Source organism: Pteropus medius, unplaced genomic scaffold (genome assembly GCF_902729225.1).
Source record: "Pteropus medius unplaced genomic scaffold, Ma_sr-lr_union100, whole genome shotgun sequence".
Classification (NCBI taxonomy): Eukaryota; Metazoa; Chordata; class Mammalia; order Chiroptera; family Pteropodidae; genus Pteropus; species Pteropus medius.
In genome coordinates, this window is record NW_024353787.1 from 131448 (window position 1) to 146226 (window position 14779).

Genomic DNA, 14779 nt, shown 5'->3' on the forward strand with positions numbered 1-14779 from the left:
AAAAATGAATTAACTCATACTAACCTTCAAGTCACTTTGGTTCTTCTGTAAAGCAGAGAGATCCTGCTGGGCGGCTTTTCCTTGGTGGCCCACCAATGCTCTTTCCACCTGTTCTACCCAGCTGCAAAGATCCTCCAGTTTCTGGTGACAAGTATTTTGTTGTTTCTGCAGAGTCTAATTAAAATGCAAAGGGGCCAAGAGACAATTAATAATTCTCATTTCACGAATAAAAGATAACTCCCTGAAATATAAAGAAAGAAGGTTATATCTTAAGAATGAAAAAGTTGACGAGAGACTAGAACAAGAAGAAGCACAGAAATCATATTCGGAAAGCTCCCCTCATTTGGACAATCTGTTGATCTGGGTCTATGGTCTGGATTCTCATCAAGGGTAATTTCAAGTGAGAGAATGCTCCCAGGTTTTGGTCCGGGAGCTCCTTTGCTAGATTGCTATTATCCTTGGAAATGGGGAACAGAGAGGCCAGATACTTGAAATCCACAGATGATAATAGTGATGATAATAAATTAGTGGTTCTGATCAATTCCTCCACTAGAACTAGAGGATGTGGTACATATTAAGTCAAAATATGCAAAATTAGAAGTACTGGACTAGGAGGAAAAATCAAGATACTGAATGACAATTCATAAGCTGATTGAGCTTCTAGATAATTTAGCTGACTTTATAAATCAAACATCTTACAAATGCAGACACCCATTAAATGGAATGATTACATGCCAGACATGAGGAACGTGACTATTTTGAGAAGGAAACTCCCCCAAGATTAGCAACTGGCTCAGTCCTTCAGGTGCCTACATTGATATCAAAGAGAAAAGCCAGGCCCACGGGGAGAGAGGGAATATGTTTCTGTGCCTGATCTTTGCTTCAGATCTCATCTCAGTTGCCTGACATTGAAGCACCTGATTGAGCAATTGAGCATGATGCGTTCTCCTGACCATCCTTCTAAAACCATTTTCCACCAGTTTCTACCTTCTGATGGTGTTTTAGTCACCTGCACTTACAAACAGGTGCCCAAATTGGCCCTCTCTCCCCCTCTTTAGGACAAATAGAAGGGCTGTGGAAGAGAACTCCTAAGAGCTTTTCAGCTGTAAAACGGGATCCTCATGAGTTAGGATGGGTGCAGACTGAATCTGAAAAAAGCAAAGCAAACAAGTTAACACACAGACGTACACATGCATTCAGGGCAAATATAGAGAGAAGCAGAACATTTCTGACAATAACAAGGTTAATAAACATTGTGAAATTAATTACACACTCAGAGAGAATGCTCACATGCAGTTCTATCACCTACTGCAGCTCAGGGGCCTACCCTGGATCTGGGCTATGTCTTAAGGTGGCTCAGATTAATGCTATTTCATTAACTGTCCACAGGTTACATAAATTCCCAAGTGAGGACACTGCAAATTTTCAGATTTGGAAATTAACTTAAAACATTTCATTAGTATTTTATTTCAATTTCAATTTCAATACAGTCGAAATAACTAAGCTGTAATGGAGGACAATGAATTGACTAACCTGATTTCCTTTAAGTCTGACTCAAAAGCTCAATTCTGCTTTGCACAATATTTAATAAAGGGGACCCTGAGATGGACTTGCTAGTGACAACAACAATTCTAATATTGTCTTGCTGAATTCCAACTTATTATTCAAACAGCAGAAATGGCATAAGCATCATTCTTGGTATTCTAAGGTTATTTTTCTCTTAACGCAGTTATGTTTTGTAAGAGGGCTGTGATGGAAGGTGGTAGGATTGTTATTTTCCCAAAATGTATCACTCCTGCTTCTACACAGTTTTCCATACTTGAATAATCACTGAGCACTATAGTGTGAAGGTGCTGAAAAATAATTAAGAGGTGCTGAAAAATATGATTCTGATAAAAATTTCCTTGTCAGTTGTTTGAAGGTTGTTAAAGAATCTTATTGTTAATTATTTAAAAAGCCCCATAATAAAACTAATTTCAAAACCATTCTTAAGAGCTCAGAGTACCTAAATGTTCCTAACAGCTTTCAAAAGAATGCTGAGGGAAAAATAAGGGCTACGAATGTGATTTTCATTTGTAAGTCAGAGACAATCAGATACAGTGAGGGTAGAGTCTCATTAAAAGAGAAAATACTTGCACAGGCATATACACATAACACATTCTTTCACGTGCACACATAAAACCAAAAACATGGCAAGAAAAACAGCCAGAACAGCTGCCTCCTGGACCAGAACCAAACTGGCCTGAATAATATGAAATTTCAAAATTGGTAAATGCAGGCTCTTAGAATCATGATAGACGGAGTTTGGCCAGAAAATCCAAACAGAAGACATCCCAAAAGACAAATTGAGCCCAGCTGCTGGTTCAGTCTGACCTTGACCTGGGCTGCCTGCTCCATTTGTTGAAGATGGCCCTGTAAGGCATTCATCTGAGTTGCAGTCTGCTCCACAAGGTCCTGGAAGGACCTCTGCAGTTCATTCAGAAGCCTCAGCATCTGTCGGTTCTGCTGAGGGGACAAGTCCTGGGCATGCTCAGAGATAAAGAACTGAATATCAAAAGCAAGAGCATCCAGCTGAGATTTCCTTTCAGACATGGGCTGTTTCAAATCCTAAGGTAAGTAAGGAAAGAGAGGAAAAAAGAAGAAAGAAATAAAACTTCTAATTCTCTGTTGAAGTCGAAGCTTTTGGTTCTAATCAAAGAACCAACATAATCACAAGAGGTTAATTTCCTCTGTATTTTTATAATTGACACTGATAATTTCTAGAGCCAAATCAGCACCGGTGGTCTCTCTTACTTCTGGTCTCTCCGCATTCCTCATAAATTACAATTAGGTTTCCTTTACTGCATATTCATTTCCAAATGCAGCAATCTTTCATTCATTTATGTTACAGAATTACACTACTGCTAATCCCAAATATCTGCAAAAAATATTTTTTTTAAGTTTTGGAAAATATAACAAATTTCTGGTCTGAGATATATCTGTCTAATTGTATTTTCTTAGGTTCAAAAATCTATTTGCATTTGTCCAACAGCGAGTTACCGGTAGGTCAGAAGGGAGAAATTACTCAACTTATTTGCAGTTCACTAAAATTTGATTTTTACAGTAAATAATGTTGCTTATACATTTTAAAACTATAAAGGATTATAGTCAGACTTTCTTATGTGTTATATTGCTCCCTTAAAGCAGTAAAAACTGCCTAAACACTAATAGTATCTGTTTTCAGATAATTAAAATCATGTAATTTTTCCACAAACGTTTAGTGACCATCAGATATATTACACTGGGTACAATAAAAACAATTAAGATATCTATATCTCTACCACTTTGAAAATGAGAGCAGTCAGCAATCCTGCAAAGCAGGCTGGGAGGGCTTCTTGGATATTTATCATAAGACCATGCTTCCTTCATCTGTGAACACATAGATTTTAAATTATGTGGAAATTATCACTAGGGAAACAATGGCTTTTAGTCCATAGCTCTCTTCCCATAAAAGAATTCACAGAAGTTATAACTATGGGAAGAAACCAATGCATGATATGTTCTGTGTTTTTATATCTTATACTAAGTCATAGAAATTTTTCTCACCCTTGATTCTTTATAATATCCTGTCAGTGAACAGATAGAGTCGGCTACTCTTTCCCCTAATTTTATCTTGAATAAAAGGGTATGAAAGAAGAAGGCAGGTCAACTCTTGCGAGATAAAGAGGAATGAAGTTGTATACCAGGAGCCTGACAATGGACAAACCTTTTTGTCTGTTTCTCTTAAGACTAGGGAAAAGGGACAGGATGAAACAGAAGGAGGGGACATTTCTGGTTCTGCTCTGATTTTTAAAAGAGTTTAAAGAGAGGGATACCTATAGCAGAAGGCAGATAAATCTTTGTAATATCTAATATTATCTTAAATATAACCCCCACCCCCCAATCCCAAAAAACAAAAACCAAAAACAATGTTGTGGAGGAAAACCCTACTGCTCATATGTATCTCAGAATCTTACCTTTCTCTCACTGACATAAAAAGAATCAATTAATTTGGGGCTTAACAGAAAAAAGCATCTTCCTAGATCATGGATTGGCAATCTACGGCCGCCGAACTCAAATCTGCCTGTCACTTACTTTTGTAAATAAAGTTTTATGGTAACATATCCACAACCATTCCTTTATGCGTCTATGGTTACTTTCATGTTTCAATGGCAGAACTGATAGCTTGCTACAGAAATGGATCATTTGAGTATGACCTGCAAGGCCTAAAATATTTACTCTCTGACCCTCTACAAAAAAAGTTTGCCAAGCTATGAACTAGATCATTGGTCAAAAATTCTCCTGAAATTGGTATATGTGCATAGAATTAGATTTTGGGCAAAACAGAAACAAAAGACAGATACTAGATGCTCAGTTATAAAGAGGAGATAAAGTTGACAATAATAATCCATTCTGTAGACTCTCTCAGAGAATAGCTGAAAGAAAAAATAATCATAATCTCTAAAGCTCTCAGGGGTATGATAACCTAAAAAACTAAACATAGCAGACTATTTCTGAAATAGAAAATCAGACTTTCTAAGGAAGATAAGTACAGATACTGGTTTCCCTAGCTGGAAAATAAAGTTCACATAACTCAAAGGACAAATAAAACATGCTTAAGAATGGGTAGAGTTTACCTCATACTGTTGGAGACACTGATTCAGGCTGTCAGCATCTGTTTTGCTGTTATACTCCTTGTTCAGAATAAGACTGGTATTGCCAACCCAGGCTCTCAGATCTTGAAGTTTGCCTTCTAGTTGTTCATGCTGATTTAACACTCTCATCTAAGAAATAAATGGCAAATTAGATTATAAAAATCTCCAATCCTGCAAAGACTTTGTGGATAAAAACAAGAAGCTACCTTTTTTACTTCCACAGCATTCTGGAGGTGGAGTAGTCTGGAATTCCAGGTGTTACTCACAGAGCTAAGAGACTTTTGAAGATTCTTGGCGTCTTTCTCTAGAGCCTTCAGCAGTTGAGAGGGGACTTCCTGAGGCTGGCTGATGATAATCTGATTCACACACTCCAACTCCTGATTCACCAAGGTAGATAGCTCCTCTAGCTCCTTGTCTAACACCTGAGGGGATAAAGTGGCATTACCTCCAAAATCAAGACTAAAATCTTGCCATCGAAAAATTGGCTGCGAACACATTTTTTTCTTACCTATAGGCTTCAGGGCTACTAAAATGTTTTTATATATGTTCATTAGTTTATTTGGTTCTCACAATCACTAATCCTTGAGGTAAGCAGAGTAGGTATTATAGTTCTGAATTTACAGAAGAGATGCCTTCAGCACTTAAATATAATTTTTTAGGGGGCTGAGGTCACCTCACTCACATTGTAAGCAACAGAGCCAGAACTTGATTCAGATTTTCTGACTCAGTGCAATTACCCTTCCACTACAACTTGTTGCCTCTCCAAGACTGTTACTGCCTATATCACGTTATGCAAAATAAGTCAATCAAAAGGAGAACTCTCACTCCTAATTCCAAGGGGGCAGAATCAAAGAATATAAAAATATCCCAAGCCAGCTTTCCCACTCAGATCGTCTACAATATTGTGGTCCTCAGCTGAGATACCGGAAATAAGCCGTGGAAAAGCTACGTATATCTTTTGGGCATCATCGTCCTCAGCAGTATCTGTACTTGGCATCTTTCTCTAGAGCCTTCAGCAGTTGAGAGGGGACTTCCTTTAGCCACTCTACCCAAGGCCATACTCTTGCTATTGAGAGAACTGGTAAACTCTACAATCTCTGCCCTCACTGTGACTCCAAATCTGTGACAATTCTTAATTTCCAGTTCCAATAAAAGAGCTCTTCTTCCTCCCTTGTCAAGGCCGTCTAATTCTATGTCATCAGAAGCCTCACTTCATCAGTCATCGCTTTCTCTCTCCTCTAACTTCAAGTTCTCCTTTTCTACTGGTTCTTCCTCCTCAGCTCAAAAATATAATCAAAACAATCATCTTTCAGTCCATCTCCTTTAGCTAGTGTCCTACCTCGTTCCCTGCCTGCACCACCAAACTTCTGGAAAGAATGATTTACATTATTTGTCCCCACCTTCCAACCTCCCATTTATTCCCACTGTAACCTAGTTTCTATTCTACCACCCCACTGAAACAGTTCTTACCAAGATCACTAGTGACCTTCAGGCATTACTCCCTCTTTTAGTTCTCATTGTACTCAGTCTCCCTACTGTAGTTAATACTGCTGACTACTCCAGTGAGCCTCTTCTGCTGTAGTTTCTTTGAAACCAGTATTTCCTGGTGTTCTTCACAGATTTCCACTTACACTTTTTTAATCATACCAAGAAGTACCTTTTGACTCAACAAAAGCTCTTAAATCGGAAATTACAGTTTCTAGAGTAGACTTTAAATGGTGGTGTTTTTTAATGTATTTTTCTTCCTGAACAGTCTCTATTTCCTCCAAGCTGGTGGGTCTGGAGGAAGTGTCTGGAAACCTACCTTGGCCTGACACAGCCGATCCTGTAGCTCTGTCAGGCTTCGCTCCAGAGGTTGAATTTGTTTGGTTCTCATTTCAATGTCTCGTAATAGAGACAGGTAGGATACCAGCTTCTCATCGTGTTCTAGACAGAGTTGCCGGTTAAATACATTCTGTAGAGGAAAACAAAAAACAAAAAACAAAACGCATTCAGACCTGACATTCTCCTTTAAGTTTGCTTTTCAAAGCAGGCTGGGTCTTATTGAAAGACAAATAGAAATTTTTACTACACTTAGGGTGAGATGAAATCACATGCTACTTTGTCTATGTCTTCTCAAATCAATAGAAAAAGACTGATTTTATTAACTTCTTCGGGGAGCAAAAGCTCATAATTATCACTTTAGCAAAATTTCCAGAAGCTATTCTGACTGACTTCAGGTAGCATCACCCCAGTATTTCAAGTTAGCTCCAGTGTTAGTTTTTAACTTAAAACCCTTGCAAATTTCAGAAAGACATTCAGAGCCATTGCCTAATTTTCCAACAACTGTGTTAAAAACAGATAATGGTAAATTAAGTTGCACCTTAGAGAATCATCTAGTGCTCTGAAATGTATGTATGCATATAATTATATATGTAAACTCAGTATCCAGTCAAGAGTTTTAGCATTAAATTAGTTATTTTTAAAAAACAAGACATAACAAAAAAACATGTACAACACAACACACTACTGGGAAACTTACTTTAGTTGCTCTGAAGGGCTCTGGGTTTACACTTTCATTTCCCTTTTCCCTGGGTGCAGTCACGAAGGGAGTTTGTTCACTGCCAGGGCTTTCTCTAAGCTTTTCTTGTGGTGTCTTCTCATCCATCTTTATTGTAGGGTATATGAGGGGCTTTGTCCTTTCCTCACTAGTCTCTGGTACAGTGGGACTAATGGTGGCATCCGGCTGCCCTGTACTCTCTTTTTGAGACACATCTTTGAACAATTTCTCTGGAAGCGGGAACGCCAAGACTCTAGGAACTCCCTGAGTCACTACACCTTCAGGGGATCCTGACATTTCTAGAAACTTCTCTCCAGTTATTTCCTGAGTTGCTACTATTTTAGACTCAAGAATTCCACAAAGTTCACTATCACTTTTGCCATTCTGATTATGGAGGTCCTTTCTCTCTGAGAGTTCCAGATAATTGACTTCTTCTGGGTCTACTCTAGAAACTGTAATTTCCGATTTAAGACCTTTTGTTGAGTCAAAAGGTACTTCTTGGTATGATTTTTCTTGATATTCATTAGATGAGCAAATCACATCTTTGGTTTCCTTACTCTTAGAAGTAGCACAGGAATCTTTATAATAGTTGGTCTCCTGTCTGGTGGTTCCTTGGAAAGACTTGTCTGTTTTGGAAATTCGGGATGTATTTGCAACTTGGGCTTTTCCAACTGATTCCTGGTAGTGCAGTCCTTTAGGTCTTGGGGCCATAGACGAGAATGATTCACTCTGGGCCCCACCAGTAGTAGTTTGAGATAAGTTTTCTTCTGGTTTTAAAGTCAAGGAGAGGCTTAAATTGACTTTTCCTTCACTGACCTGATTAGAGTTGAAAAATGGTAAAGCATCTTGATTTCTTACAGAAATTTCTTTGGGTACCATTGGGGAAGAAGAGTCTTCAGCTTTACAAATAATAGAAAATCCCAGCTCTCTATCAGTTTCTTTCCCTTTTTCACTTACGGTTATTTCCACTGACTGACTCTTTATACTGGAGTCACCATCATCTTGAATGGCAGTTTCTTGATTTGACTTTTCTTTCGAAAGAACTGATAGTTTACATGTTTTAACATTTTCTTCTACAATCATCTCCTTCTTCTCTGTCTTCCTTTTCTCCTTGGTGTTCACTGCTTTCTGCATTTTGCCTGAAGTTTCACAATTTGATTCTTGTGCTTCTGGTATAATTTCTCCTGGGTTTTCTCTTATTTCTTTAGGAGCTAAACCTGATGCAGACTGTTTCATATGGGAAATAATTTCTATTTCTGGTAATATTTTTTCCTGTACTTCATTTGTATCTTTTTCCATGTTACCTTTACAATCACGATCTTTAGCATCTGGTAAAGCTCTCCTCTTATCCTGATCCTTGCACTGCAATTCATTGAATGAAATTTTTCTGCTCTTTTTTGCCTGTTCCCCATCAGAAACTCTCGTTTTAACATTTTCTTGTACAGATTGACTTTTGATTTGAAATAATTTCTCACTTTCTCCTATGCTACAACTCATTTCAGCAGTCTGATTACAAGCAGTTAACATTTCCTTTCTTAGAAGTTCCTTCTTTAATTCATATACTTCGATTCCACTTTGCTTTTCAATCTGAGTCTCATGATCACTGGATTCTAAAGTATCTACTTGGATCAAAGTTGCCAGTTCGGGGCTAATAAATCTTTTCTCAACAGCTTCCTTTAAAGTCACTCTTTGGTCATTAAATATGTCAACAATTCCTCCATTTAATACCTGATGAGATGCAATAATTCTGACCATGTTTTCATCCACTAATTTCTGTTCCAAAGCTGATGCCAATGTCAGTCTTCGTCCCGTGGCAATGTCTATGATTCCCCCAGTATTTGCTTGAGCTTCCAGAACCTTCAGTGTAGATGTAAAGTCTACCTTTCCAAGCTGAGTTGCTTGAGACAATGTAAGTACTTTGTCACTAATTCCATCTTTAATGTCTGAGAAGGGAATTACTTCTAGATATCTCTGTCCAGATTCAATATCAATCTTACATTTCTTTACTAATTCTGAATAGGGAACAATTCTGTAATTCTCAGGATCTACAATCCCATGCATCATTCCTGAAGACAATATTGCTTTATTAGTTAACAGTCCTTCATTTTTAGCTTCTGCCAAGGTCAATCTCTGGCAAGAAATGAGATCCATGAAGCCTCCGGTTGATGCCTGAATTTCTTGGATTTCTCTTTTCAAGTCTGGGGCAACAAGATCTAATTTTATAGCTTCAGGAAGGGAAATCATTTCCTTTGTTTCAGGATGAAAAAACTGATGGTGGCTTAAGTTCTCAACTTTTTGTAGTTGCTTGGCTAAATCTTCATCAATGATGCCATGTTCAAAGGCATTATCAACAGAAAGTCTCATCCCAGATACATGGTGAATGATACCTCCATCTACTACCTGCTTTGTCAACAACTGAATGGCCTCCTCTCTCTCCAAAAGTCCTCTGTCAATGGACTGCATAACTGTTAAAGGGGCCTTATTATCAGGGTCCATAATTCCAGTTGTTTCCATTTGTAAGCTAATTAATCTCTCCCTAACTGTTTTTTCAGCACCTCTGCCTTTGGAAGCTTTCTCCAAATTTATAAGCTCTGTCTGGTTAGCACTGTCCACCAAGCTAAGATTTGAGGCCAAAGTCACCGAAACCTTTTTGCCTCGTTTCAGGTCAACGATTCCACCAGTTACCACCTGCCCCTCTAAAATTCTGGTGGCTGTTTGTGTGTCAAGAAGTCCAGCTGCAACTGCTTCCTTCACAGAGCAGAGTGTTTGCGTACGGGGGTCTAAGACACCACTTATAGCTTTGTCTGCCATGAGGACGTTATGTAATAATTTCTCATCCATCAGCCCTTCATTGATGACTTCTTCGGTCGTCAAAGACTCACAGGTCTGAGAGTCAAAGAAGCCCCGAAACATGTTCAGCTTTCCCATGAGTTTCACAGCAGTGTGACTGGGCACAATGCCTTGGGCTATTGCTTCATTCAGTAAGAGCCGTTGACCCGTGTGTTCATGAAAGATACCACCATCTAGTAATTGTGCAGATAATATATTTAAGGTAGCTTCCTCAAGCAAATCTGAAGGATGACTGCATGACGGGGAAATTTCACCATCATTACCTGCCTCATCTGTCTTTTCTAACATCATCAGACTACCACCTGCAATGTTTTCTCCTTCTGGACTTTGTTTATGGTCATTGCTACCTGGAAGTGTTTTATTTAAGGCTTTCTTTTTGTCCAGAGAATAAACATTCATGTCATTTTCAGACTTTAGTTCCGATTCTAAATCTAGAGTTTTCTCTACCTGAAATTTTGACTTTTTGCTTTGGGGTTTCATGAGTGGTCTTCCACTTTCACCTGGAATATGTTCAATTTCAAGTGTGTTTGCTTGTTCTTCCTGACACATAAAGGAAGTCTTTCTGAGAGTCTTCCATTCTTCCTTTGGTATTTCAACAGAAAAAGGATCACTGTCTACCACCAAGGTCACGTCTTCTTCCTCAGGGGGTACTGTAAGGAGAAATCCTCTGCTGACATTTTCTCTGGTAGACACTTCTGTCAAGACTTCCTTTTTGGTACCTAACGACTGCCTTTTTAACTCTGATTTAACTTTATCTTTGACTTTCAAAGTATCAACATTTGGATTTCTCACTATTTGTTTCCCTGCAAGGTCCTTTTCAGGGTTGTCTACAAAGGAAACTTCTGTTTCTATAATGGTCTTTTGGCCTTCTGCTTCAGTGCAATTTGCCTGATCAGGATATTCTTTGTTCTGAGAAGAGAACTGGAGCTCACATGGCTTCACAGTCAGCCTCTCACAGAAAGTTTCTGTGGGTTTCACATTCACTGATTCTTTTAATTCCTCAGGAGTTTCTAGTCTCTGATGCCTAATTCCAAACACTTCTGGAGGACTTATTTGATGTTCGCCTTTTGCTGTTAGTGTCTCTATCAGTTCACTGTCTAGCAAGAGCAGCCTCTGTCCATTCTGCACATTAATATAGCTGTGAGTCATCAGTTGAAACAACAGCTTCTCGTTTTGGTTTGCCATGCTCTCAGTTTGGCCCTTGCTGCATGACAGACCTGATACTCCAGGATTAATGTTTAATTTGCTTCGTTCTGAAGAATCTGTTAATTGCATGTGGGGCATCACATCAGGTATGCAAATTGATTTTAAGTTATTGGCAAGATCTTTGTCCAATACACCATTTTCTATTGCTTTTTTCCAGGAACAAATCTCTGTGGTTGCTGGTAGAAACAGAGCTTTAATATGCTGTCGGCCACTAAGGATTTTATGAGCTAGTTCAGTAGACACAATACCTTGTTCCAGGGCATCTGTAATTGGGAGGATCTCGCCAGATTCAGGCCACAGCAACCCCATGAATGACCAAAGGGACTCCAGAATTACAAGAGCAATCTTAGCAGCTACCAGATCATTGCTCACTGCTTCATCTACTGTCAGCCTATGCCCAGTGACAGTGTCTATGATGCCTCCTGTCTGAAGCTGCCTTATGAGAATGGCACAAGCCATATCTTGGTCAATCAAATTATGTCTTACAGCCTCTTCCACTGTAAGTCTATGTCCTGTTCTCGGATCTACTATGCCACCAGCAAAAAGCTGAGCTTCCAGCAGCCGGACAGTGACCTGCCTATCTATTAGCCCTTCCTGAACTGCACGGAAAATGCTAACCTTCCGGCCTGATTTCAAGCTCACCATTCCCCCTGCCAATTGCTTGACAGGTAGCAATTTCTGCCCTGATTCTTGGTGGACAATACATCTCTGCATCAGATCCAGCAAACCGATTTTCTCAGCTGTGTTGGGGTCTATCAAATCCTTGGATGATCTCAGGTGAGACTCTAACACTGAGTGAAGCCATTCAGAAATGAGGCCTTGTTGAAAAGCCTCCTCTAGGTTAATACAGTTCTCATTAGAGGGGAGACTGAAACCTCCGGTTGCCAGGTGAACTTCTAAGATTTTCAGTCCAATTCTCTCATTGATTATTTTCTTCTCAATTGCTTCCACTACAGAAAGAGGGCCTTTGCTCTCAGTAAGCCTGCTTATTAAGGACAGAGTATCTTGTAGCTTCTGGAGTTGCTGGAACATCTGAGGATTAATGAGGTTTCTGGCTAGGCCCTCCTCCAAAGAGAGCTTTTCATTGGTCTCAGGGGCAATAAGACCAGACATGATAACCTGGGATTCCAGGAGCACAAGGCCTGTGTCTTGGTCAATGAGGCCCTTTTCCATGGCTCTGAAGATGGGAAATATCTCCACTGTGCCTAGGTCAATCACCCCAGCAACTGCTTTGCAACCCTGAAAGAAAAAATGAAAAAGAAAACAAAATCAGAGAAGCACAGTTGTTGAAAGGAGTCATTCAAAGAACTATAATCTATCAAACTCTGACAATAAGAAAAACTCAGCCTGGGATGAGCCCTAACAGGAAGGGAATACTCTGAAGCCTGGCAGTGTTAATACTAAAAAAGAAGTTTTCTAAATTGCAGAATGTCTAACATGGCCAGAAGTTCACAGATTACTTAAGGGATGGTAGCATTAAGCATATCAAAGTGATCAGCTCTACAAAGTAGCAAGCAATGAGAGGAAAGCTATCTTTAAGACTAAATCACAACAAAAGTTCTTACAGACACATACCAGGTCCCAAAAGTGAGAATTCATCTTTATATAGCAATTTCAAAGTGCTGCAACCCATGCAGAAGACTCTTGAAGCAGTACTTCCCTGCTGATGAGTTCAGGACTGGTCCACAGGATTAAGAGATATCTAAGCAGCTTGACAGCCACACAACAGATGTGTATCTCAGTAAATGCCTGTGTATGTTACTCAAGCAGCTGTTTAGCAGCTGGGGTAGTTATACTCTCAGTGGCCAATGCTAGCATCTGCTAAGGCAACGACTCCAAGTTAAATTAGTCCTGGGAATTGGAAGTAGCAAGTCAAGGAAGGAACAGACTGAGGACCCTTGCCTGTGGAACCACTAATAACTTTTCTTCTGGTCTAGGCTAGAATGGGTAGTAACCACCATGATTGAGCACTTAATAGATTTACTGAGCACTTAAAATGTTTATTGAGTTTATTTCTTGATATTTAACCCTCACAGAAATCCTAGGAAAGCAATTATTTTAATTTTTGGTTTGCAGATAAGAAAATGAGGCACAGAGAAGTTAGGTAACTTGCCGAAGGTCACGAAACTAGTGCGCTCCAAAATCAAACCAAGGTCTGACTCTAAATCTTGGGCTGTTCTTCTGCCTTTCCCGTCAGCTCCAGAAGAACATGAAGGATAAGGACAGTGGAGTCACCATCTTACACAAGAATTGTGTAAGTGAATAATTACTGAGGTGAGTGAATAAGGCATACCTTATACATAGTTTATCTAGCCTTGCAAAAAAAATCTAAAAAACAGCTCATAAAGAATTCTTATTCTGAAGCCTTTTATCACAAAATAATGGCATTCAGAAATTAAATCATTCACGTGTTTTACCACTTACAACACTTCATCACTTTTACTACTCTCAAACTTTCTAACTGTTGTTCACATTCATTACCTTAATCTTCTCATATGGTTTCATCTGTCTGTCTTTGGTCAGTATTAATTTCTGATCCTTATTTAACTCTTTGACTTATCCATGGAGGATCTTATTGAAGCAATTGTCAATCACTTCCCTGCCTCTTAAATAATGCATTTTACTTCTGTCTCAGTGGAAAGTGCCGTAAGAGCAGGTACTTTGCCTGTTCAGTGTCTACGAGCAGTACCAGCAATTCAATAAACGCTTGAAGAATAAACAGATTGATAAATAGTAAAGAAATCCTTAACCTCATTAACTTATTTCCCCCAGATTTTAGAAACGTGCACTGAAGATTTCAAGCTTGATTAATAGCACACTCTAAGAGATGCCAAATGGATAGCAAATGAAGGAACAGATTTTGTTCACTTCTCCATCTCGCTAGATTTGTTCAAATAATGGAACGACTGACAAATTGTCCATATTATTTAAAACACGTGTCATTCCCCATCTCGCCCTTGTTTTCTGACCCAGAATGTCGAGTTTAACTTGTATAAGGTGAATGTATGTTACGTGAATCTACTAGGTATCTAGTCTATTGAGACCGAAAGAAAAATTGCATTGCCATATGACTCTTCGAGATATATGAAAAACAATTTTGACAAAATTCATGTAAAGACTATTCGGAAGTAGATAATTCTTTTGTAAATTTTTAATTTCTTCTGTGAGATTCATGAAGTTTCGGAATTCTGATATTGAAGAAAGGCCTGGAGTCTAGCCAAAGAGAAAAGACTACACAGGAAGCACTGAGCTGGGACATAATCCAGAGAAGACCATTTCAGTCCCACCAAACATGGGCATTCTGACCTAAACAAGCAAAAAAAGACAGAGGGAGAGGAGAAAAGAAAACATAAAAGGCTTTTACTTACCAGAGTTGCAGGATACGCCTTGGGCAGATAAGAGACAGAGCCTTATGGAGCAGCTCAGCCGTATCGCACACACAGTGTAAGCTTGGTGTTAGCGTCCAGCATGCGACTGTTTTTGTTTTGTTTTTGCAATAAAGAACCCCAAA

The 14779-nt window shown here is 39.0% G+C and overlaps 1 protein-coding gene across 1 annotated transcript in view; it reads right to left on the reverse strand.

Annotated features, from left to right (window-relative positions):
* The window catches only part of MACF1 (microtubule actin crosslinking factor 1), a 297622-nt gene that overhangs the window by 100039 nt on the left and 182804 nt on the right, over window positions 1–14779 (reverse strand). The window contains 1 exon segment of the mRNA XM_039850987.1: window positions 25–174. Within this exon segment, the coding sequence (XP_039706921.1) occupies window positions 25–174 (150 nt within the window).